Source organism: Amia ocellicauda, chromosome 7 (genome assembly GCF_036373705.1).
Source record: "Amia ocellicauda isolate fAmiCal2 chromosome 7, fAmiCal2.hap1, whole genome shotgun sequence".
Lineage (NCBI taxonomy): Eukaryota > Metazoa > Chordata > Actinopteri > Amiiformes > Amiidae > Amia > Amia ocellicauda.
In genome coordinates this window covers 9,380,377-9,407,414 of record NC_089856.1, presented here as the reverse complement: position 1 = coordinate 9,407,414, position 27,038 = coordinate 9,380,377, and the positions used below count along the sequence as shown (strand labels likewise).

The 27,038-nt window shown below is 42.7% G+C and overlaps 1 protein-coding gene across 2 annotated transcripts in view; it reads left to right on the top strand.

The window, feature by feature from the left end:
• rnf41 (ring finger protein 41) overlaps window positions 1-24,545 on the top strand; it is a 34,037-nt gene extending 9,492 nt beyond the window's left edge. Inside the window, exons 2-7 of one of the 2 annotated variants that reach the window (XM_066708237.1) lie at window positions 3,497-3,590; window positions 8,498-8,612; window positions 14,427-14,698; window positions 16,990-17,125; window positions 17,967-18,070; window positions 18,455-24,545. In XM_066708237.1, coding sequence (XP_066564334.1) covers window positions 8,523-8,612; window positions 14,427-14,698; window positions 16,990-17,125; window positions 17,967-18,070; window positions 18,455-18,809 — 957 coding nt within the window. In that variant the 5' untranslated portion in view covers window positions 3,497-3,590; window positions 8,498-8,522 and the 3' untranslated portion in view covers window positions 18,810-24,545. The remainder of the gene's footprint in view (window positions 1-3,496; window positions 3,591-8,497; window positions 8,613-14,426; window positions 14,699-16,989; window positions 17,126-17,966; window positions 18,071-18,454) is intronic. The other variant, XM_066708239.1, reaches the window with a different exon arrangement.
• The last annotated feature ends 2,493 nt before the right edge of the window (window positions 24,546-27,038 follow it).

Genomic DNA, 27,038 nt, shown 5'->3' with positions numbered 1-27,038 from the left:
ATAAAAAAGTGTAATGTCCTTGATGGACAACTTTTTGGATGTCAGACTATAAATGACGTGTCGGATCCAGTGCCACTGCCTGTACCAGCCTGTGTTTTCTCTTCAGGTGCTCATGCATCATTGTTGTGCTCCCGCACCATGTGAGTTGAGCTTTGCACATGTTGCAGCAAACAGTCTTCTTTGCAGTGTTCAGTGTAAAGTGTTCCCATACTTTAGAAGACTTTCACAGCTTTCCACTGGTGTAGCTGCAGCCGGCATTGCGCCCTGGTAGAACCAACTAATCAATTTGAAATTTGTTGCCAAAAATAATCGATTAGTTGTTGCAGCCCTAGTGATGTTGTATTCAGCGCAATAAGAACATACTTATGCTACACATACAGCACATGACAAAGCAAACCTCTACACATGAAAGCAAGTAATTTCATTTGTGACAGGAAGTTAGAGTGGGCTGAAGGTGTATCCTAAACATGTCTTGGAGAAATCAAAAGGTGGCAGCACCCTGTCCAGTCCTAATGCTCACAAGCAGCTCATCCCACCACTGTGAGGTGAGATTTAGTCCCCCCCAACTGTTACTCCCTGTTTTGCTAAACTTAAGCCCTAGTGTCCCTAAAAGACCATAAATAATAATAATAATAATAAAAAAAAAAATATTGTCTCATGCCCTTGAGTCATACACTGATTACAGTTGTGCCAGTGAAAATGACCCAGCCTCCCAGAGCATTGCAAGAAGCGTGTCTCATGGTTTATTATTGTGAAATGATTATAAACTGACTTTTAACCTCACTCAGTCAGTCCCCAGATGTTCTGTACAGATCATTGCTAGTACAAGAGGAATTTAAAATTTCACAGGGGTTTGAATAAGTTGGCCTATGCACTAGAATTAAAGTATAAACTAATATTCTTATTACAGTCCATGGCAACTGACATGGTCTTCCACACACTAACACTATTTGCATGTATATTTTTTAATTTTATTATTCACATCCCTTAATTTCACATTCACTTTGCATATCCTTCAATGTATTAAAAGTAGCCTGCATAGACTATAATGGTTGCCATATGATATAAAAAGCTTCTCTGCCAGCTTACCTAGGTAAATGAGATGGTTCCATTGCTTTTGTGTTATACCTGTGTGTAGGTAGCCCTGGAAGAGGGGAGAAAGCTGTTAAAACCTTTTATATGATTGAGTGTTATTAATGGATACTATACTGAAGGTCTAAGTTGAAAAAATCTCTCCTAGTGCAGGATTTTGAGATTTGGGGAGCCGTATCTTTCTGCAACGCACTCTCCAGATGCTGTTTTTTTGCTTGGGGACAGAGTGATCGGCAGGGCTGCAGCTATATATAGTGCAGTTGCTATGAAGACCGCAAATACAGCTACAATACAGATGAATTTTTAACAAAGGTGGAATAAGAGCTTTATTGCCACCCACACAAGCTCTCCCCACCATCCCCTTGATCAGCTTGACTCGCTACAATCCAATTCACTCAATCCATACAGCGGATTGCCTTACGGCATAGTTCAGCCTGCCGCAGCTTTTTCTCTCGGACCATCTCAAGGTTACTGTCCGACTCTTAACCCGTATCAAAAGGCATCATGACATTAAAAGCTAGCTACTATTGCATTTGTCAATAGCTGGGGGCTGAACAATGGATGCAGTTGTTGCTTTTTGTTTTTTGTACATATACATATGAGTGCTTCTGTTAAGTATGTAAGTTCATAAAGGCTAATGAAGCCATTATCTGTTTGAGTGCGAGTGGTTTCCTGTTCCTAATATTTAAAACCTCAGAAAAAAATTCGGAAAACTAGACACATGGCTTTATTTATTTACAAGAAATGGGAGATTCTTCTCATTCTAGGCATGACAACGCCAGTAACGATTGTAAATCCTTTTAAATTAATTATTGGAGGAAAACTAGAACCATATCTATGCGGTAACATTATTATTCTTGCTTAACTTAAAGCTTTCAGATGCTAAGGGATTTACAATATTGGAATGTTCAGCAAGCTTTTGACCAGGCACATCCTGACCAATTTATTCAACTCCAAGCCAAGTAATTTAGGGTGATCTGTGCACAGGGATTTTTGTGCAGACTGCCTTTAAAACGTAGAATAGCAAGATGAATTTATATCCGTTTTAGGGTAGGAAAAGGTAGAATCTTGCTCGACTTCAGTGCTAGCGTGGTGTCTCTTCCTATTCCAGAGAAACAAGACCTAGTTAGAAATCGTTGTGCTAGTTTGATTCCCAGATCGTTTTAAAGTGAGGGGAACAAAAGAAATCCACATGCACTCTGCAACTTCACTGTGGTGCTGGAGGGGCCAACTTCCAAAGTAAAGCTTTGAAAACAAGAAAGTCTCCCTCACACAATTAAAACTCCTCTCCAAACCTGTATTGATGGAAAGCTGATGTTTGTGTGCAGGAGTTCTCAGTTGCTTCTTGTCCTTGTCACTACTTGCCTTTGAATCTTTTAACGGTTAGACAGTGCATAAAAGGAAGATAATTCTCTCAAGACTAGGAATGGACTCATGGGACATCATGATCAAAAACCAAAAAAAAAATGGCATATTAGTTAAACTGTGATGGCTGGAGTTGCTTTCTCTCCTTGTTTTTTAGGAGGGTTTGTTGCACATTGACGTCACTGTAAACCCTCAAGTGTTTTGAAAATGTTGCCAGGTTCATTCTTAAGTGCAGATGCTTACTTGCTCAGCACATCTTATTCTTTGTGGAAATGCCAGGATTTTATAGCTGGTGGTGAGTTTATGGAGGGCAAACTCTTACAGTTCTGTCAGTCTGTTATGAAAGCATGTTAAGCAGAAAACAGTTGAAGAGGACTTCAACATCTTTTGAAGTTAATTGGGTGTCTGTCTTCTTACTTTCCCTTTAATTAGTGAAAGGGGCTCTAGTTCATCCTGAACTGGTACCTCTGGATTATCGTGGTCAAAACTTAATGCCTTAATCATGCCCCTACACAATCCTCTCTTCCAGAATGAAAATATTCAGTTCTCTTGATCTACAGTGCCTCCTATTGAGTAAGCACTGAAACAGGGCCAGATGGAAATAGGTCAGGTTGAGTCATTTGTCAGACAAATTTCACACTAGGTTCCCACTCTGACACAGTGAAAAGAGGTGCACTCCCCAAAGTGGTCAAGTCAAAACAATTTGGGGTGGTGTTTTCTTCAAGGGGCTCTCGATAAACACTCACTGGATTGATATGAAACTTAAGACCAGCAGTTTGATTAAATGCACTGTGTGGGAAGAGAAGAGAGAACCTGATTGGCAGGAAAGAGAGACTGATTTAAGCCGATAAAGACATTAAAATAGCTGAATACTGTTTTTCAAGCACTGTTACAAAGGCAATCTTGCGTTGCAGGCGGGCTGGAGAGTGGTACTTGTGTGTAGAGAATGGGGGGAACAACCCAGCCCAAATAAGGTGAAACTATAAGGTACACACAATTCTTGAAAAAATAATAATGCGAAATTCTGTCCCATCCCCAGCTCTCCTTCATTGGGACGGCCAGCAACAGGGGAAATCCATGTGACTGAGGGGCATTACAGCGCAGAGGGAACATGCAATCTGCTTCTGTGTGAGGTAAATAGCCGCTTGGCCTCGGACACCCTGAAACCCTGGGTTGATTTCACCAGATCCCTCCTCCATTACAAATCTTGGCAGGTTTTCCTTGATGTGCAAGATTCATGGCCAAGGATAAGATGGTCAGTAAATCCAAAGCCTCTGTATTGGTTTTCTTAGCAGTGTCTTGATATCCATTTCAAGCCCAGATTAAGCACCAGTGATGAAAATGGGCAAAGCTGTAAATTGCACTTCATGTTCTCCTACTGTGAGCTGCTGTGAACACCAAACCTCCCCTGTCTCCTTAACAGCCATCTCTTTAGCTTTACACATATAGACCCAATCAGTTCAGTTAAATTTTTATTTGGTAAAGTGCACAATACAGGGTGTGTTCCAGAGTCACAGAAAGCTACCTCTTCCACCTTGTTACTCACTGTCATATGCAGATGACATTTATTAGTAACCCTTGTAATATTGTGTACGTTCGTATGTGAATGTAAACTAAACAAACATTGTCGCCTAGAATGAACAAATTCATCATTATTATCCCAGTTCCCTTCTTTGGCTATGTTTTTTATTTTGTTTGGGGGAATCTGACCTGAGATTGGCAGCCAAAGCCATTTCAAGCCTAAACCCAAATTACCAATCATTGGTAATTGAGTGTTCAGGAGAGTTGTGTCCGTAGTGTGGTGGCAGACACATAAGAACATAGAACATAAGAAAGTTTACAAACGAGAGGAGGCCATTCGACCCATCGTGCTCGTTTGGTGTCCATTAATATCTAAGTGATCCAAGGATCCTATCCAGTCTAATTTTAAATGTTCCCAAACTTTCAGCTTCTACCACATCGCTGGGGAGTTTATTCCAGATTGTGACGACTCTCTGTGTGAATAAGTGCCTCTTGTTTTCCGTTTTGAATGCTTCCCCACATTGTTTGGATGGAGAAAGTGAGGAGTCCACATAGACTCCTAGGTCTTTCTCATGTGTTACTTCATCTAGTTCTATTCCTCCCATAGTGTAATTATATTGGAAATTTTTGTTACCTGCATATATTACCTTGTACTTGTCCACATTGAATTTCATCTGCCAGGTGTCGGCCCACAACTGAATATTATCTAAGTCCCTTTGAATAGCTTGTGCTGCCAAGATTGTATCTGCTGAGCCACCTATTTTAGTATCATCTGCAAAGTTTGCTAACTATCCCAGAGTTCAGATCATTAATATAGATTAGAAAAAGCAAAGGCCCTAGTACTGATCCCTGTGGATCTCCACTAACAACCTCACTCCAGTTAGAAGCAACTCCTCTAATCGACAGCCTCTGTTTCCTATACATCAACCAGTTCATAATCCATCTACTTACATTACCCTGAATGCCTACAGCTTCCAATTTGAGGATCAGTCTTTGGTGTGGAACCTTATCAAAAGCTTTTTGGAAATCTAAGTATATCATATCATATGCTTTCACCTGATCTACAGCTGCAGTTGCATGTTAAAAAAATTCTAATGAATTAGTAAGACATTAGTAAAACTTCTCGGCTCTCTGTCCCATTTGATGATTTAAAATAGACTTATTTCACATGTTGGTGGTCAACTTGGGGGCTCTTTGCAGCATCTTCTCTTTGTGTGGTTTACTAAGAGGATGCTTGCAGAAGGTGGGGGACTTGTTTACTCTGTGGTGAAATATGTAGGGCTGGTTTCACAGCCCCAGATTACCACTATTTTAGGACTGCCAATTATTTTATTCAGAGTTGTGCTCAACTGGTACAAATCAAGGTCTGTGAAAGCAGCTGGTAGTGTTGCATAAAAAGAGCTAATACACACTTGGTAGTGCTGCTGTGTTTAATTCTCCCTCTCCAACATGCATTTTATCATTCATTATGCTCCCATATGGTTGGTGCCTTCACTGGGCCTGAATATGAAGCAGGGATTGACATCCTGCCTTGAGTCGATCCTTAATCCCTCTCTTCTTTGTTTAATCCCGGATGGTGTATTTAATTGCTACCGCAGGGATTAACAGAGCCTGTTGCAGACTGTGCCTTGGTGCTGTTGGTTGGAGAACTGATCTCTGCTTGGTAAATAACCTTTCAGTAGGGGCACTACCAGAGGAGTAGCTTGCTGTTACAGTGTCAATACTGATAGAGAATCTTAACTTTTGTCTTAGTCGTGTGCAGAAGCACCAAACAAAACTTTAAACGTATATAGTGCCTTTGCTGTCTGTCTCAGCATCTCACCTTTTTACTGTAATAATGTACAATTGCTTTTGAATGTATAATAGGTCCCTGACTTACAAAATTTCAAAGATACAAAGTGCTAGCGTTTTTTAGTTTTTTTTTTTTTTTTTTTTAATTTCTGTTCTGGGAAAACCCAGACATATAGCCGATAAGTGTGGGTACAGAGTGGTAGTTGGAAGTATAAACAGCCCCTGTCTGAAGCACCCCCTGGAATGCTGATAAATGCATCTAGTTTAATTATCAGTATTAATTAAGCTAGACCAATTACCAAATAATATGGTTTCAAGTGAAGGGTGCGACTACTTTCCACTACAGCTGTGTATCCTGTAGTTTTACCCTTGCACTACACAACTGTCATTCCTGAAGAGATTCCCTGTCCTTCAGAGCACCCAGGAGTACTACAATGCAATCATTTTTGCAGGAACTTTTGTAGTTAGCAATATGGTTTGCAAAAATCTGAAAACAAGAACACATCTGCACTCCGTTTGCTAACACATGATACTTACAATCTGTGCCTGTCTGTCCGTTTGAGAACAAACAAACTTGGATTGCGCAAGTGTGCATCCTTGGCTTCAATCCTGTGATTTGACTGAGTTTGCCTGATCTTTATTTAATCATTTATTTTGTAGTTTGAGTGAATCTTGTGATGATTATTAACATGAATGTCGACCACTATTGGTTCAGGTTTGCCATATGTTGCCCATATCGCTCTACAGTTATAGTGAATACAGATGCAGACTGGATTGCATTTTAGTGTTATCTTGCGTTTAATTCTTTGACCTATTCAATAGGTGGATTTGGTTTCACTGTTGCCGTATTATGCGTTGCATATTGTCAGTCAGAATTAATGAATGGTTTCTTGAACTCTAATATAGAAAACATTTTTAAAGCAACATTGGTTTGTGTGCAGATATGCACATAATCCACTCTCTCTGCATACATCAGACGGTTAATTGAGAACACTGTACATTCCCATTGGATTTTAATTAGCAATCTAAGGCGCACCCCATGTTCCCCATGTTCATATATTCGGCTTTCATTGGAGGCAATGGATTGCATTTAAATTTGCATATATTATTTATTCACGCAGACAGCTGCTCGCTCTGGCTGAGTTAGGCCTATGAATTGAAATCCTCTGTGGATGCTCCACATCCGTCTATAATTAGACTGCTCGAGGAAAATATGCTGGGGAACACGGATGTCTTCAGTGGGCCAGCTATTTAAACCACATTGCTGTTGGACATACTAGACGTGTTCAACACGCTGCCAGGTTAAAGCATAGAGACCCATGGAGTACCTGGCTGGGGATTCACAGGTTGTGTAGAACTGGTCCCCACAGGTTAGAGTAGATTAATGCATTGGAACATGTCCTAATCAGATAAGACACCCTTTGATAAAATTAATGTAACTGTAGACGTATCTACACCTATGAGTGTACCTGATCAATTATGAGAACGAGACCTGCCTCTCACCCCATGCTTTTTAATGTAGTTTGCCTTGCTTCCACTGTTTGGTAAACCAACTTCTTTGTCTAGCCAGGACCAGTGGGATTTTGTTTATAATTGCTCAGTCGATAATTATTTTATTCCAGATGATTCACAAGCATCAATGATTGACACCATTATTTTGACCCCAGAAGAGATCTATATTGTGACATCTGAATGATCCATATTAGAGTGTGACGATGAAAAAATCTGAGCTCAAGACACAATGCACTTACAATTCTGTGCAAAAGCCTTTCTTTGGTGAGACAAAGCTCATACGTGAAAAGTTATGTTGTTAATAAATAAGCAAGCCTTTCGGTTTTCGCAGGCTCCTCTTGGCTTCTTCTTAGATATTTTTCCCAGAGAAGGGTTCTTATTTAATGGCATGTATATTCATACAGAACCGTACATTGTGTCTCTCCAGTCCATGAAAGTCATGATCGCAGAACTCTCATTCCTGCCTCTCTGACCTGTCGGCCTGTCAGACCCAGAAATGATTAGAAAGTGCTAATTACTGCATCTAATGGGCTCCTTCAGATATCAGTGGTTCCCTTTAGCCTGTGTGCATCACTCACTCTGTCCATGCTCGGTTACTGCATTCCCCCCCCCAACCCCCACTGTGAGATGGGACTTATGGGAAAAGCCCATCCCTTTTTACTCATCTTCTTGAACAGTCTGCATCTATGCCTGCAGTGATATGTCCCTAGCAGTTGTACAGATGGTACTTAGAGTATTAATGAAACCATGCTTTGTGATGTAATTGGACTCTTTTAATAATTGAGCTGCATGTGTGGGCAGCATTGCTTTAGCTAGAAGTGACTGTGCAGGACTTGAGCTGCTTTACTTATCACTTACTACACTAAATGCGGTCATATGCCAAAAAGCTAGTCTAACAATCCATATTGTAGCAGTTTTTATTTGTGCCTCTGTGTCTTTTTATTCTTTTCCCCCTCTCCCTAGTTATAGCTGTCCATACACTATTCAAAAATTGTGTGAAGAAAGCAGAGCACAGGTGTCGCTTTTTAGCTTGAATCTCAAGATTTTACTTGTGATAAAGCAAATCGGTGCTGTGCTGGCATGAATGCTTTCCACATTGCAATCCTTAGTGATGTGCACAGTGTATGTGCTGGATAGAGGCATAGAGTACAACTCTGGTCATAATTGGCTGCTGTGACTCCAGATCTCTACTTCCTCCTGCCTCCCCTCTCCCCAGGGTTGATGGTCCCCAGTGATGCGCCATGGGCTATGACGTCACCAGGTTCCAAGGGGAAGTGGACGAGGACCTCCTGTGTCCCATTTGCAGTGGAGTCCTAGAAGAGCCAGTGCAGGTAAGTGGTTTCTCCGTCTCCAGTCGTGTCTCTTACTTATCGGCCAGACTAAAACGAGCTAAAACCTGGGGATGTAAAAAATGTATGTGATCAGGAAGGACTTCTAGGAAGAGGACTGTGGACGTATGATGGGCATTGACTGCTTCACATATTGGCTCATAGAGGGTTTTCCATTATGAAGGTCTTATTACTGAATGCTTCAACTGCACACGATATTGAAGAGCCGCCTTCTAGGTTGATTAGTGCAATTGTGTCGAGACCGGTTACATAAGGATTTGTTTTTTATTCTTATTCATCAAACCACTTCAGTAACTCCTAAAATGAAAACAATCGGGACATACTTCCTTATTTATTTAGGAGAGCAGACATAGCAGTACATTTGGGACACAGTCCTCAGTGCCAAACATGTTTGACACATCCTCCTCTTTGTGAAGTGGCACGTCTGTGTTGGATAATGAAATTCGAAAATACAACTCGGAAAGTTTCTGTGGAGACTGGATGCATCTCTTGCTCTCTTTCAAATTGTCAGTTGTCTGTGGATTACTGTTGGATACTAATGTCCCTAATGTCAGGCTCCAAAATAAGTCACTGGAAGCATTCAATGAATAAAAAATCTCCCTGTATCCAAATGTTTGGGCAACAATTGGTACTCATGAGAGCAAGAGTTTGCAGAGCTCTATAAAAGCAGTAAGCTCTTAATAAAATCCTGTTTAGCTAAAAAAAAAAAATCTTAGGTTCTCATTAGGGTCTTACTAGTATTCTACCCTTAAAATACTTTAACCATGTTACATTATATAGATATAGAAACTTTTTTTTTTTTTTCATAGGGAAAACCATATGGATTTTCTTTTCTATTTGTGTGAGTAACTCTGATGGAATGAAGTGAAAATGCTGAGCTCAAAATACCCCCTTTAATGCAAAGAGACTGGATCTAATATCACAGTAGACGTTAGTGGTTGGGGGGTTGCAGTAGCATCCCTGGCTTCCTGCTTTGAAGCCTGTCAACCTTTCTCTCCCTGATTTCATCCCTTTATCTGAAGCGCCCTGTAGTTTAACAATATTTTCTAACAGCCCCCCCCCCCCCACACACACACATTTCTATTCCTCAATTCTAAATCGCACATCCTGTCTTCACAAAGTGCCCCTCCTCCTCCTCCTCCTCCTCCTCACCAGGGATAGAGTAACCATTAGAGGAGGGAGAGATGATAGCTCGCATCGATCTCTCTCTCTTTGAGTTGGTATCAAAGCAGGAGTCTGAAAGCAAAATCAAATGCCTTGACTCAAGAACAGCTAATTTTGGAGCCTTTGACCTTAAGACGTATTTGGCTTGTTTTTGTGATGGTTAACTTTTATAATATATATATTTTTTTATAAATGATTTGATGTTAATTGAAATTGACATTTCCGGACCTGCTACCTCAGCCACACTTTTGGCAGCAGATCAACAGTTGGACAAAAAATGTGCTTTGTGCGTAAAAGCTCCCTAAACTTTACCCAAGACTTGACCATCAACCTCTGTAATTCTGGTTATTATTTCAAAATATTCAGAAGAGGACAACTGTCTAAAGATCAGGGTTGTGCTTTTCTCTTTCACTTTCACTTTGGATAGTGTTTTTTGCCCACCTGTTTTAAACAATCAAACTGCATCCAAAGCAGTAGGGATGTTGTTCTATGCAAGTAGGGAAGATTGGGCATGTTTTTAAAAAAGATAGATGAGAGTGGAAGAGGTGTGGAGAGAGAAGGGGATTGAGGTAGGTAGAAGAGGAGTGGGGTGGGTTGAGAAATGCTTTGATAGATGAAGGGGACATGGAGGCCGAGAGAAAGACAGACAGGAGAGAGAGAGAGGGGTGGGGGGTAGAGAGAAGGAGAGCGAGAGATGCACATTGCTCAGTTACAATGCGAGAGCCTGTCAGTGTGTGCGCGCGCGTGTGTGTGCTGTGACTCTCTTAGCCAGCAGCATGGGAGAGAGGAAGAGAGGGAGGGGGAGAGGGAAGCTCAGATAGTGTCCTAATCTGTGTTGGATTAGGAGAAATATGTGGAGGTTGGCAACGAGGGAATCGCAATGTTTTGGCAAGTGGGAAGCTCTACTAGTCAAATCCATCTTCACAAAGGCCAATTTCAGTTACTAACTTCATCTCGGAGGACCCGGTGAGGTAAGTGTCTTTTAATTAGTTTTCAGACTAGACTGACAATGTGCCCCCCAGCAAAAGGATTTGTCCTTGTGTAGCCATCTCCGCAGTAAAACCGGTCCAACCGTTTGCCGTTTTAGTGTAGATCTGCCTTTCAAAAGCAAGAACTCTCCTGTGTGGCGGGTCGCTGGGCTGCTGTTTGAATTGTGACAAGGGGCAGTTTGTCTCACGAGCTGCAAACCTGTCCAGTCGATGTTCTCGAGTCCGATTGCTGAACAGCGTCGCAGAGCTTTGCGCAGTGATCTGGCAGCTGTACAGGGAAGAAAGGGAAAAAAGAAAAAAGAACAGCTACTCATAAAAAAAAATTGACCACGAAGATGTGAAATGACTCTTCCGGTCTGCTTGATAGTGTCAGTCTTTTTGCATTCCTTATATAACCTGAGTTTAAATTCTGTAGACCTGTGCTTCTTTTTGTTTGATTTATGTGTGTGAGGTGGATGCTGACAGTTATGTGAAAGGCTGAGTTCATGCTGGCCAATCGCTTGCCTAGAATAGTGAAGTGAAATAGTGTCTTTGACTATGGCCATAACATGACACCTAATTTTTTTTAATTGGATTTATTTTGAAAGGGGATGGTATATGAAAGGGGCACAGGTTGTCAGTAGCATATTACTATTATTAAAATAAATAAATAAATGTGCTCGGTAATTAATTCAAATTTGAAAAGGATACTGGATTCTCAGACCAGAGAGAACCAGCAAGACTTTAAGAAAGTGTCCTTTGTTGTGCTCCACAAGGCTGTCCAGCATGGCCTGGGTCGGGCTGATTCTCTCATCATTCCCCCCCATTGCTATAAATCTACTGTTCTTTGCTCACAGTCTGGTTGGTGCCGTTGTTTAATATTCTCCCTCAGGCTCCGGTTCCTCACGCTTGTGTTGTATGAAGCTGCTAATTGGAAAGGGGGGGGGGGGTGCCTGTTAATTCACTCGCCTCCTGCTTAAGTAATTTCTTCACAGTCCTTCCCCTTTACCCCTTCAAGCATGAATACTGTGAAAGGGCAGAAAAACGAGGCGAGGTAGCGGAAGCCATAGTTTTAGCTAATCGTATTCACACAAAGGACACCGTTCGAGTCCAGAAGTGACACTGCTCACTTCAGAGGGGGCGGACTGCACACACCATGTAACTCCATACTGCCTTTCACCTTCACATCGCAGCAGGACTGGCGGCGAGGTCGGTCTCTTGCATCTTGCCATTTTTGCGCATCGATCTTGCTCCATAGAGATCAAACCGGTGGGCCTGGCGGAGACCCTGCCAAAGATGCAGAAAAAGATGGGGAATATAAAGCATGCAATATTCTGCAGTGGCATATGGAATAGATTGTCAATTATGAATTACAATCACCAGGTTTTTTTTTTATTTTCTAAAAGGCAGGTGAGATTATCAAAAGTAATCATTGATTGGTATTTTAGAATTGAAATTACACTGGATAAATATTGCATATTAACATAATTATGAGGATAATCTTTTATTTATCAAGTCTTTAGTACCACAAGGTTCCAGTTGCTTCACACAGTTACCAGGAGAACAAGAGGTACAATAGACAACCCAGATTAAAAGGCAGTCATATTAGTATAACACTTATTTATCGGCTGAAATAACGCTAGCAGCATGACAAACACAATTTAAGAACAAAAATCTATAAGGGATGATACAAAAATGACGATGTTTGGCAGCGGATTCTCCTTTCCTTCTCAGTGTTTGTGCAGTGAACCTTTCGAGCTGTAGGACTGTGTGTTCCTTCCATGCCCTGACAGAGACCCAGAAGCAGTTGAATAGGGGTCGGGCCAGTAGAGACATGGTGCTTTGGAGTGGTTGCCAGGATCACACAGGTGTGACTGGTTCTCATGCCCGGCCCTCACAGCTTTTCCTTTATTTCCAAGCTTTGGTCCTTATTATGGGGAACCTTTGTGTGTCTATTCTTGGAAAAAACTACCTAAAGCCCTACCTTGTCATCTATAAAATGTGTTCAATCTACCCTTTGCATATGTCAATGTCTCTTCTCAGTGTGGGCCCTGCAGCACCAATGGGGTCTTATATTATCACTTCCACCTGACTTAATAATGAGGTAGGGAGGTCACATACTTGGTATAGATCACTATGCCAATAAACGATAAACACATCGTTGTTAACAAATGCATGGCTCAAATATCGCCATTGATTTAGTGCATGCAGCGAGTCCCAAATGGATTTGCCTCTGCCCTTTATCAGTGTCGTTTGCAGCCGTTTTGGGGGTCAAATGAAAATTGATCGCTTCAACACAGGCCGTGGAAGGCCAATAACATTTCAGCAGCTTATTGAGGGAAAGGTTTTACTGATTGGTGTGACGGGTTTATGGAAGGGAGAGGAGGCATTGGGGGAGGTGGACTTCATGGCATAGGTCAGATATTCATACTGGAGAGGAGTATTGGGGAACTAAGCTGAAAATTCCACCGTGCTTCAAACTGTTACACAAGAAGAAATGGCCAAAAAGCATGACATGGTTAGACTGTCGATTTAGTACAAATCAGTGCATCTTAACTTTTTAAATCCACAGTCAAAATCAGTGTGTAGTCCTGAATATTAATAGTAATCAGGCCACACATTATTATTGATTCAAAGAGACCTAGCCTGAATTCAGCTCAATCAGTGATGCCTGGAGGGCTTCTGGCCAGCAGGGTCCAAGCTCAACCAAGGGGCTGATTGGCTTATTCAAGAAGAATAGTGCCTAATTTTCCTGACCCTACCCACAGCCCAATGGACAGCAATAGCTCTCCAGTTGAAGTTTTAGGCCTGCTTATTAGTCATTACAGTGGAGCAAACTAAATCACTTTAACGTCTGCCATCACCTGTCCACCTTCTGAGCCTCTTGTCCATCTGTGAGCCTCGGTTGTGTTTCCAGTCACACCTCAAGACCCAAGAGTTTAACTGGTCCAGTTTAGCAAGAAAGTGTTAATCGCTCAAATGATTATGGGCTTAATTGGACCTATAAAACAGCACTTCCTAATTCTGAAGACAAAGCAATTCCTGTCCTCCTGAGAGTGGGTTTCTTCAGGTTCAGCTCCTGTTAATTAAACAGAAGATTTAGGGTTTTCATCCTCCTGATGATTTCATGAGAATAATGGCAAGAGCAGAAACCCTCAGGCCCTCGTGGAATGGAATTGCCTCCTCCACATCATTAAGGTGCTGATGACTTGGGCTGTGTAGGACCTGCTGAGCTGAGGGAGTTCTCAAACCTTCCAGGTCTGTGGCCAGTGAGGCATTACCTGTGGGAGCCCTGAGGATTGTCAGCTGACTGAAAGGGTTTCACTGGGCAAAGCACATCCTTTGTTTTTTGCCCGAGTTTCTGTCAATACAGAATTTTATTTTTGGCGCATGCCTCATCTGTGGGGTTTAAGAGGCTCTTTGGCTTGTATGTAGGGTCAAAGTGTGTAGGTCTTTTTTTTTTATTAAAAAATGAAAGTATCAAAGTACCTATGATTAACCCTCCAACAATGTGGCTCTTGGACCAAGACTTGACCGCACACTCGCACAATCTCATGCTGTCTCTCTCACACACACACACACACACACACACACACGCACACACACACAGTCTCTCTCTCTCCCCCACCCCCTTGACTCAGGCCCTCTCTTGCTGTCTCTGCAGGCCCCTCACTGTGAGCATGCCTTCTGCAACGCCTGCATCACGCAGTGGTTCTCGCAGCAGCAGATCTGCCCAGTGGACCGCACAGTGGTCACGCTGGCCCACCTGCGCCCCGTGCCCCGCATCATGCGCAACATGCTGTCCAAGCTGCAGATAACCTGTGACAACTCCGTGTTCGGCTGCAAGGCCGTCCTGCGCCTGGACCAGCTGCAATCGCATCTGAAGGACTGTGAGCACAACCCCAAGAGGCCCGTCATGTGTGAGGAGGGCTGTGGGTGAGTGGTGGGGGGGAGGGGAAGGAAACCTGGGGGGGCATGGTTACAGAAGTACAGTCATATACATAGACGCAACTAAAAGAGTTCAAATAAAAAAAACACCTTGAATAACATTATACTTGAATTACACAAGTGCATTTGAATAGAAACCAAGAGTAGTCCTGGATTACAAGGAACAATGCCAAGCAAAGAAAGCAAACCACAGAATCAGAACTGTGCCCTACAGCCACCGGGGATTCTGACACACAGAGGAGGACAGCAGGTGTAAATCAACTTCTGCAGGTCTTTTTGGCCTTTTCATTTCAATGGGCTGTTCATTAGAAACCCAGAAAGGGAATGAACTGACGGCCTACACACATGAGACCAAGCAGGATCTTTCGCCTGTAGGTTGTTGTCAGCTGCTCCTTGTGATCTCACTCCGCAGTTGTTTTCTGCATCTCTGAGTCATCCCCTCCTCTCCAAAATACAACTGGCTTCTGCTCTTGCCCATGGAAGACGGATACACCCTTTCCCAAATCATTCAAAACTGACCCCATGTTTTTGGTTTCTGAAAATACTTCATGGGAAATTCCATTTCTCCACACCTACATGTACTCTGGTGACATCCCACACCAGTACTCTTTAACAACTATTGCTTTCACGAAAACAGGGAGGGAACATTTTGCTCTGCAGCAGAAAGTCTTTCAGGTCCCCCCCCCCTCCCTTGCATGTATTTGGTTTCAGGAAACAAGCAGTAGTCTTTGGCATAGGATGAAGCCGATCCTTTTTGCTGTCTGCGATACAATCCCACAGCTCGGCACACCCCAGGCTTTTAGATCCAGTGCTGCCCTTCACTGGAGCTTTCCCTGGCTGATTAAGTTAAGCAGACAAACGCACTATGCCAAACTGTTTTTCAGAAGGGGTTATCTGGGTGTATTACTTCCATTCACTCGTTTCACCCAACCAGAATTACAATGTAGGTGAATATCTAAAATCAAATTAAAACCTGAAACTTAAAACAAACCTAAACTCTGAAGCCTCCAGATCTTATTCCCAACATAGTCTTGAGGTCTTTGGTCCTGGGGAGTCCTAATCTCTTGTATTTTTTCCGCACTCGGATCTCAGCTCCTTATTTGAAGGATTACGTGGCTGGATTTAACAGTTCTCTCTCCAGACTCTGAAATGTTGTGTGTGTGCAATCTCTTGAGCTGTTAAACCCATATGAAATCACCAGCTGGAAGACTAAATGGTGAAAATGTGACATGGTGACATGAACTGAGTCATTTTGAGCTCCTGTTGGAAACCCCCCAAAAAAGAGACTTTGACCCCCGTGGACTGGACTCTTAATAACCCCTAACCTTCTGGATATCCAGTGAGGGGTCAAAGTTGTTTTGTGGCCCTTATTCTTCCCTTAGGCAAAGGGATCAGAGACATGGGCAGAGAGAGGGGTCTCGCTTACTCTGCCTGAGGGATTAGCTAATTTGAGCTCCCTTGTGTGTCCATAATAATTTTTTTTTTTTTACACGAGCAGATGGAAAAAGCTTTGTTTCCTATGTGCTTTCACTATTTTTATGGCTGTGCCGTGCTCCATAAAATGGCGTAGAGATCAACCCTTGTACTCTAATTGCCAGTCAGAGGTGTACGCACCATATAATCCTGTTGTTCAGAGCTAAACTGCGCTGCCTGGGGGCGTCAGTTTTGTTATTTACACGGTGTCGGCTGGCCCCCCTGCACCTTTCAGGAGATTACCACTGCATTCAAATTCACCATGACATGCACACAAGGGAGGAAATGTGTGGCATTTATAGTGTTCAGTGCATTCATCCCAACGCCTGCTGAAAACATGTTCTCTTCGAATGCCCGAGCAACGGGAGGCCCTGAATGAATCTACGCAGTTGGTTTCCAGCTCTTCTGTGTGGCCCAGAGGTGAGGCCGGTTATGTAAATAAGGATGGACTGTCTGCTTTGGGTCTGTGCTAAAGATTTACACTCCCAACGGGGACGGTGCTGCTAATCGTGTTAATTTGCAGTGTTGAGAGGATTCTGTATGGGATTCCAACGTCGGCCATGTAAAAGCCTCCACCCACGGATAGCCCGGATCCAGCTGCTCTGCAGTCGTGCCTGGGGGTGGTGAGGTGGAATTATATACAAACTCCACCTCTCATTCTGCATATATAAATACAGGTTTCAGTATGGGCTAGTAATCAGTTTTCTATCAAATTGTGCAGCTAAATTTGTGCAGTGTCTTGTGTAAATTGGGACCTTCCTGTCATAAAAGAGGAGTAGATAAAACTGCCCTTTTCTCTCTGCCAGGCTGGAAATGCCCAAAGACGAGCTCCCGAATCACAACTGCATCAAGCACCTGCGCAGCGTGGTTCAGCAGCAGCAGACCAAGATCGCCGAGCTGGAGAAGACCACCGCCGAACACAAACACCAGCTGGCAGAACAGGTCGGGACCGCAGACACTGGCGACTCGAGTCCCTGGCCTAAGATTGGGTCCTTCATCACATAGCCGGGTTAATAACATGACAGTGCTTCACATAAAGTTTTATCTGTTGCCTTTATTTTTAAAGTCTCCACCATTTTTAACCCATGTAGGATTGTAACATGAACAGTTTAACCCAACGATATACCGTTTAGGCCAAAAGATAAATTGTGAATTACAAACAGAAATTACTATATGCAGTTTTTACGATTTTAATTTGGTTACAAATTACCTATTAAATGTTTAATAAAACTTTTGTTTTTGTGAAGGTAATGCTCATGTTTAAATGTAGCCAATTTGTGACACAATGTAAAAGTTTTATTCTGCAAAAGTATAAATTTGCAGTGTTCAAAAGCTTAAAATATTTTAAGTGAATTCTGTGCTGTAAAGCATAGAACCCTCCCATTTAATTCCATGGGCTGGATTGATACATTTTTCACACAGACTCTGACAGTGACACTGTTTTTAGAAGTTTTCCCGAAACCTTGACTTCTCCCACCTGTCATCTCCACATCTCCCTCTTTACCCCATGGTTATAATGGCCGTCTCATTTTATTAAGTATGGTTGTAAATCTCGGCTTGTTTATATCTAGCTATAGGCTTTGATTAATGGAAAACTTTTATGGGACTGCTAATGAACAAGCCATTCTCTGTAACAATGTTTTTTTTACTTCCTGTGAGATCACCACACAGGGAGAAGATGGGCCGTATCAATAGTTGTGCTTGGAGTTGCATTGGTTTGTGCTGTGTGAGCCTGTGGACAACCTTGGGGGCTGAGATGTTTTCTTGTCCGTTCCTTTGGCAGAAGCGTGATATCCAGCTGTTGAAAGCATACATGAGGGCCATCCGCAGCGCCAACCCCAACCTGCAGAACCTGGAGGAGACCATCGAGTACAACGAGATCCTCGAGTGAGTGTCATGTGTAGCCGGTTTATTGGGCTCGGCCTGACCGCCTTTCTTAAAATTATGAGGACTGTAACTGGACTCGTGGTATATGAGCTCGTTATAGTGATGGCATCCCACTGAGCTTAGATAGAACATTCAAATCCCCCACGTCAGGGAACTGGTCTGTTGGCCAAGTGGGTTAGTCGCTCTGCTTTTTAAAACAATGGTGTACAGGATTGATTTTTGTATTTATTTTTCTGGCCTACCTGATAAAACATAAAAAATCTCCCTGTAGTATAATTGCACTCCTCACCTCTCCAAAAATCTTTAAATCTTGTTGTACTTTTGAGGAGTGTCCTCTATACTCAGTCTTAGGCCTACATCAAAACAAATTATTTCTTAATCCAGGTGGGTGAACTCCCTTCAGCCAGCAAGGGTGACCCGCTGGGGAGGCATGATCTCGACACCGGACGCCGTGCTGCAGGCTGTCATCAAGCGCTCCCTCATCGACAGCGGCTGCCCCCTGTCCATCGTCAACGACCTCATCGAGAATGCCCACGAGCGCAACTGGCCCCAGGGGCTGGCCACCCTGGAGACGCGGCAGATGAACCGGCGCTACTACGAGAACTACGTGGCCAAGCGCATCCCGGGCAAGCAGGCCGTGGTGGTGATGGCCTGCGAGAACCAACACATGGGCGAGGACATGATCCTGGAGCCCGGCCTGGTCATGATCTTCGCACATGGAGTGGAGGAGATCCTATAATGGGTGGAGGGGGTGTGTGTGTGTGTGTGTGTGTGCTGGGGTGTGTGTGTGTGGGGAGTCACCTTAAAGAGCGATAAAGGACGAAGAAAATAACACACACACACCCCTGGACAGTCAGAACGTCATCACGCATAACCCATCCTCATGCCCCCCTCGCCTTCTCCACTTCCCTTGCAGAGCTGTGAAAGACAAGGAGGCTGGGGGTGGCACGACAAAACTCTCAAATTCTTGGACCGTTTTGAAAACCGTGTGGACAGGAGCAATTAAAAAAATATAAAAGCAAAGTGGACAATTCTCAACACCCAATTTTAGTAAAAAAAAAAAAAAAAAAACGGAAAAAATGAACCAAAAAAAAAAGTAATGTATGAAAATTATAGAGAAAATCAAACAAACAATAAAACACTAAATGTAACCGGCCTTCTCTCTCCGCAGCTGCAGCCAAGTGTGCCCACAATAAGCCTTTACTTCTTTCAAATAACAATAATTTATTAAGTATAAAAAAATCAATTTCTACGCTACCGAAAAGATTCCCGTTACTTGGATGTCTTCAGAAGCTCCGTGTGTATATTGCCATCAAATGATATCATATCATGCAGTAGAGTTTTGTTTTACAGAGAACTCACCTTTCCCTGTCACGCTAGTCCCCTGTACTCAGAAGGACTCTTCCCCTCCTGTTGGGGTAATTATTTTGTTCTTTTTCACAGAACAAGGCCTTTTAATTGCAAATGTAGGAGTTTGGCATTTTGCTGGATGGCTCTGTGTTTGTGGGGATTGAAGGATCAGAATCGTTCAATCACGAGGAACCCACCTTCCTCTGATCAGATCCGCTTCACTGTGTGCAGCGTGAAACGATTAAGCATTAAAATCTGGAAGTGTGAAAGTGGCCGAATGATAAAGCTGCTTCCTTTTTTCCAGCGTGGTTTCGACAAGGCCTGCATTCCTCCTGTGTGAGCTGACTGGAGTGCACCCCCATTCCTTTCGCACACATTTTTTATTCAGGTCAATATGCTTCTAGCAAACCAAAATGAGCAAGGTTTTGTTAGCAGCCTGTTCTGACATTAACTTACCGGTGGCATCAACCAAATGTCACATCGAGCCTAACTGAAGATTGTTTTGAACTCCACTCCAATGGCCAACGCCTACTTTGGAACATATGGAGTCTGTAACGTCAAATCTCACCACAATCGTAGTAGTCCTATTTTCGAAGGAATGTGTATGTCTCGGTGGAGAACTGTGATAAGTAGGGAGTGTGTATTTCTGCAGAAAGTTTATTAACTCTTGAGGTCTCGGCAACATTTCCAAACTTCATCTGCAATCTTACCGTAGCTCCTAGAAGTATCTGAGTTGTCATTCTGTACTGTTCAGCTTTTCCATTCTACTCTTGATAACTTGTTCAGCCCATCTGCTGTATATAACTGAGCCTCTGTGTCCATGTCAATGTCCATGTACAGAACCACCCTCCTAAAACATGTGCACTGCCTTAAACTGAGTTCCCTCCTTTAATCTTACTGGGATTCCTCAGCAGCCATCGACAAAGTGTGCAGCGAAACTGCTTCCCCTCCAATGACACAATCCAGTGTCCGCCCATAACTCGTGCACTGTGGTTCCCAATGGAATCAGTGTTAAATACCCTGGCTTTCTAAACGGGCATGAACTGAAGCCACTAATGACTGGTTGAGTTGGCTAACTTTATGATCGGTAGCTTCAGTACCTCATGAAAAGCTATCGCCTTGTCTTATTGCTTTATTTACTCTTGCTTAAGGGAACAAAAGAGGCACCAGCTATATAATCTGGATCATTGTGTCTCCTGAAAAATGCCATCTTATAAATTCATGCATAGGACAATGATTTAGTTTTAGGTGGGGTTTTGTGTGTTGTTTTTTATTCCAACACCATAAGATATTGGCATTAAGAGTCTGAATGTTAAACCTGGGGAAGCAGGGAATAAAATGAAGTCTAGAACCTGCTGTGAATTGTAGATTTTGCTAAGTCCATGTGCACAGAATCACAGTGTGTTACCATTTTTAGCACGCGGTATTAAACGCATGTCTGCACTGGTTATTTATATAGTGTAGTCGCTGTCCTAAATGCCTCCATTATGGACTGACTGAACAAAGATTCACGGAGCATTCTGGAGCTTCTCCACCCCCAGATGTGGAGTTTTTTCCCTAGTTAGTACTGGAAGGCCACAAAGTCTTTTGTAGATGATAGAAAATAATAATCAACCTGCTTAAAACCTGGAAAAGACATTCAAATTAGCAAGTTCAGTGGAGAATTGGGTGGACTGGTAGCTTTATCCAGCGTCAACCCAGCTTTGAAATAAATGCTAGTTGGGGTTGGGTTCTACCTGGGTTGCGACCTTCTGTTTAAGATGGGGTCACAGTGACGCATGGAAAGCTAGTTTCTGCACTTCCATCTTTAGCCAGCGATACAACAGTCTCTAGCAGTGTAAGGGGGGGGGGGGAACCCTCTAAATTCATCTTTAATTTCTCCAGTTTTTTTTTTTTTTTTTTTATGATGGAATGCTTGAAGCTGCCGCTTGAAGTTCCCCTCCCCACCACGCTCTCATGTCATACAACAAACCAAGGACCTCTCAGATTTTGCCTCAAAAGTGGGCCTGGGGATTTGTACCAGATCCAGATGAAAACGCTCACTGTGTAGTGGGGGACCTAGGCTGTGGAATGGAGAGAGACAGAGGTGGATCCTGATGCGCAACAGAATCGCTGGACATCGACTTCTTTTATCTTCTCTTTCTACCATTTAACTTGTGGACTTGATATGTTATTTTATTTTTATCCAAATATATGTACAGGCTTGGGAAACTGTTAAGTCTGCATGCAAGTCGCTTTAATTCTGTGCAATCGATTACCTTGATTAGAAAAGCAAAGAAGGGGATGGACTTTTTTTCCTTTCCTGATCGCAGTGGTGTATATGCAGACGTGGGTCCAATGTTTGTGTAATTTCTATTTATTTCTTATCCAAGGCTACCAAAGTATTAATGGCAACAAAAAAACACACCCTAAAAACATTTCAATCACATTGTTTGTTGTGAGGATTCCAGCTCTTGGTTACCAGAGATTTTCACTAAAATGATAGCCTGATTTTTTTTTTTTTTTTTTTAGAATTGTGTGTTCTTTGCTTTCTGTTCACTTTGATTTCAAACCTTCGCCTCAATCTGTATTTCAGCTGGGTTGGAGTTGAGTTGGATTACTATGCGATCCCTAACCTGTATACACCAGTGGGCTTTGAACATCCTATTGGTATTCGTTCTAGATCTGTTTGTGTGTCGAAGCCAACCAAGTGACTGCGATGAATCAGATGTTTTAAGGGGAAACGCTGAAGTAATCCATTTGGTCCTAGCTGAATATATAAATAAAAAATCTGGCCAATCCATATGGGTAGACAGCTAGCTTCTTGCAGTCTAGGCATCAATGTTGTGATGTTTATAGATCTATACGTGTGTGTGTATGTATGTGTATATATATGACAGAAAGTTAAGGAACTTGATTTGTTCTTTACTTTCCTGACAGGCAGATTCTGTTTTATAGGGGAGAGTGAATGCTTATGTGCACACAAAAGGAGGGGTACAGCTTTAGGGAAGTCGAGAGTCAGAGTTCAGGATTGCCAGCGTAGAAGAGGAAGCAATAAATGGACTACAGATCTTGTAAAGGCACAGCTTGAATGCAGTTGGGGTGGCATCTTGCTACTGTATATCATCTACTCCATCAGGTACCAGCTGATGCAGTCAGGGCGGGAAACCAAACAACTTTATTATAGATATTAGAAAGCGCACACTGACAGGACAACAGTGTGTTTTAGGAATTCGTGAAGTTTTCCCCTGTGGAGCCGAAAGCAGCTAAACTATCCTGTCTGTTTTTGTTTGTTTTTCCAATTTGCTGCAGATTTGATTGAACCCTCTATCCATTTTCTTCTGGGTGTGTCCCGGTCCCAGGTCTGCTATTCAGGTTCACTAGCTAGAAGTCAGGGAATAGAGACGAGAAATCAGACTTTATTTGGAGTTTATTTTTCTATGATTTTCTGGATGCAGTGCACTGTGGTCGATTTTGTTTTGAGGAATACGGCGAGGAGGATCGCAAAAGAGGGGTTCGGTTTGAGAATCGACACAATGACTCCTTTTCAGTGTGGCCCACTAACTGGTTACCCCCCCCTATCCCAACACTTTGATTTTCCAATGAAAGTATTGGGACTGGTAGTGTGATGATCTGATCTGATCTGGGCCAAATACCACACTGTGGAGTGTGTTGCTCATGGCAGTTTGTATTACCAGTCCTATACTGTCACTGACCTCTTCAGCAAAACCAAACAGAGTATGGGTGAAATTATCTGGGATTATTATTTTTATTATTATTATTTTCTTATGTTATTTGATGTAAATACAATGGATATTATATTCAAAAGAGCACTTACAAGCAACATTTTTGTATTATGACGATGATTTGTTTGAGTTCTCTGTTGCAACCGGAAGACATTGCTTTGTCTGTTTGTTTTTACTTTTTTGTTGTTGATTTTGTATTTTTTTATTTTTTTTGTCCCCCCTAAATCATATAGACATGATGGATAGCTCTGTTCCTGTTGTGAGTTTTTACCCTGTTCTTGTGCAGTGAAGTAGTCTGTATCTGGTCTGACCGCATTTGGCTTGTTCAGCAGGTGAATTATTTGTTGTATTTTTCATTTTATGTTTTGTTTGTGTGTTTTTGTTTTGTTTTTTTTTTTGTTTTTTTTGGGGGGGGGAGTGGTATGTTGTGAAGTTGGGGGGAGATGGGGAAAAAGCTATTTTGTGTGAGTGCTAGAGCTGCATAAACGTGTTTATCCCCACAGAGTGGTCCCAAAGGGAGGTGAAATAGTGCAAGTTGGTGCATTTGAACACTTTGGACTATAAAAAAGTAGTCTACACAAGTTTCCCCTTCGTTTAAGGGAGTAGCGGTATTCACAGATATCCGCTGAATTTTCCTTTTATACATTTTTTATATAAATCTCATTTGATTAAAATCTTACTCCTGCTACTTATTTGACGTGTTTGCTCGGTATTCCCATTCCCCTTACCCCCAGGGCGAATGACAGAATACAACAGGGCGTGTATAGGAGTGCACCCCCAAATTCTTCCCCTTTGCGGCACATCCTCTGGTGTTACACCCTTTTGCTTCCCCCTGGCTTGATTTAATAAGTTTTTGTTTGTTTTTTTTAATGGAGAGAGGGGCCAAATGTAAACAATCGCCCCCCCAAAACAACACTAGCGAAAGCAAAGAGGAAGATGCACTTGGCTACAGTGTGATATGCTCTACTCCTTTTAGACTACCTTTATCTCAACACACTTTTGAGTTCTTTCTTTTAATTGGAGATCCTAATCCGCTGCAGTATTGAAGTGGCCCTCCTTTCGTGTGACTCCCTCGTAGGTATTGATGTTAAATCCCGATTCCTCTGTTGAAACCAGGATTACAGCACCTACAAGCACCTACAGTGCGAGCAACTACTCCCGCTCCTCGACAGGTTCGCGCAGCTCTGGCAGCCATGCACGAGCCCCCTTCTTCTCCTGTACACTGTCAATCTGTTGTACTCATAATTGGAAAAGGAAGAAAAAAAAAAAGTGACTGTTTACATAAAGATTTTGTACTGCACCATCCCGGTATGTGTCCCTTATGTACGTGCTTCATTACAAACAAATGAGGGAAACAAATACTCTACAATTGTACAGGATAAAAAAATGTATAAAAACAAGTGGTTTCATGGTATCCCCTGTTTTTCCTCACACTTCTACTCTTAACCTCTACATCATTAACACTGGTCTCTCCCTGACACACACTGACATGCAGGGTTAAAGCTTTTTGACAGCCAGCGCATAGGATTTCTGTTCATATGAAAACCGTACTCCAGTTAGCCCTCTTCGTCAGGCCAGTTCATGCGCAGACCATGCATGTTAGACATTGAAATTATGGAGAGGCAAGTAATTCATTTTTCTGTTGCTTTTTGTTTATTTGGCACCAGATGAGATGGATGATAAGCAAGTGGTTTGAACAGCAAAATCCCTAACCCTTGATATCGCTGAAGTTTGACTGTGCCCCCAGCCCTCGATGGTGACACAGTAGCCATGCAAGTGACTTGAAATTATTTGGCAATTTAGGGGGCATAGAAGCAAGAGAAACTAGCATGAGACCAAGTAGAACAAACCTCTGGACTCCACGCTCTCAGCCAGGTTCAGGACTGGAGCATTAACACTGAAGACCTCAAACTACACTCACCTAAAGGATTATTAGGAACACCTGTTCAATTTCTCATTAATTCAATTATCTAACCAACCAATCACATGGCAGTTGCTTCAATGCATTTAGGGGTGTGGTCCTGGTCAAGACAATCTCCTGAACTCCAAACTGAATGTCTGAATGGGAAAGAAAGGTGATTTAAGCAATTTTGAGCGTGGCATGGTTGTTGGTGCCAGACGGGCCGGTCTGAGTATTTCACAATCTGCTCAGTTACTGGGATTTTCACGCACAACCATTTCTAGGGTTTACAAAGAATGGGGTGAAAAGGGAAAAACATCCAGTATGCGGCAGTCCTGTGGGCGAAAATGCCTTGTTGATGCTAGAGGTCAGAGGAGAATGGGCCGACTGATTCAAGCTGATAGAAGAGCAACTTTGACTGAAATAACCACTCGTTACAACCGAGGTATGCAGCAAAGCATTTGTGAAGCCACAACACGTACAACCTTGAGGCGGATGGGCTACAACAGCAGAAGACCCCACCGGGTACCACTCATCTCCACTACAAATAGGAAAAAGAGGCTACAATTTGCACAAGCTCACCAAAATTGGACAGTTGAAGACTGGAAAAATGTTGCCTGGTCTGATGAGTCTCGATTTCTGTTGAGACATTCAGATGGTAGAGTCAGAATTTGGCGTAAACAGAATGAGAACATGGATCCATCATGCCTTGTTACCACTGTGCAGGCTGGTGGTGGCGGTGTAATGGTGTGGGGGATGTTTTCTTGGCACACTTTAGGCCCCTTAGTGCCAACTGGGCATCGTTTAAATGCCATGGCCTACCTGAGCATTGTTTCTGACCATGTCCATCCCTTTATGACCACCATGTACCCATCCTCTGATGGCTACTTCCAGCAGGATAATGCACCATGTCACAAAGGTCGAATCATTTCAAATTGGTTTCTTGAACATGACAATGAGTTCACTGTACTAAACTGGCCCCCACAGTCACCAGATCTCAACCCAATAGAGCATCTTTGGGATGTGGTGGAACGGGAGCTTCGTGCCCTGGATGTGCATCCCACAAATCTCCATCAACTGCAAGATGCTATCCTATCAATATGGGCCAACATTTCTAAAGAATGCTTTCAGCACCTTGTTGAATCAATGCCACATAGAATTAAGGCAGTTCTGAAGGCGAAAAGGGGTCAAACACAGTATTAGTATGGTGTTCCTAATAATCCTTTAGGTGAGTGTACATCTAGTCCAAGTATCTCTCTAGATTAACCCTGTTTAACCTTTTCAACAGGGTTGGCTCAGCAAGACCCCTCTGTTACAGTCTGCGTGTGTCAAGCGCAGTGTTGTATTGACTCGAGTCGAGTCGAGTCGGACTGAAGTCACAATTTTTGAAGACTCAAGCTTGGCATGTCACCGACTCGATTCGAGTCTTTACTCCTAAATTACTCGACTCGACTCCCAGTTTTAGTGACTTGGTTATAACTCTGGTCAGGCATATTTAGCTGCAGTAGGAGATGGAACAAGGATGTAATTTTTCTTGCCCCCAGAGAAGAAAAAAAAAAAAGTGTTGTCAGCTCAAGAAAAATCAGCACACTCAGAGCTGAAGGTACAGCAGTTTTGTAGACACTGTGTCTTCAAAGGAAAGAAAGGGAAGGGCATTGTGTCAAACCAGAATTTTGATGAACCAATCAATTCTAAGCCACCTAGCCACGGCAAAAGAAACATAAGATAGGGACTATATTCACACACAGCTGCTACTGGAACCTCCTCTTCACATGTGAGATGCAATGGGATTGTTTATAGATGTCTTTCCACTCCTGACAGTCTCCCAAGTAATGCAGAATTGTTGCAGTGGGGACGGTAATGTGTATTGCACAGTGTTCTGAAGCCCATGGTGCCTTTAGACCGAAATCGGTCCCCCAGCTGACTTCCTCCCATTCAGACTGAAAAGCCTTTGCAGAAGAGATCCCAACAGAAAAGAAGAACCCTGCTCCCC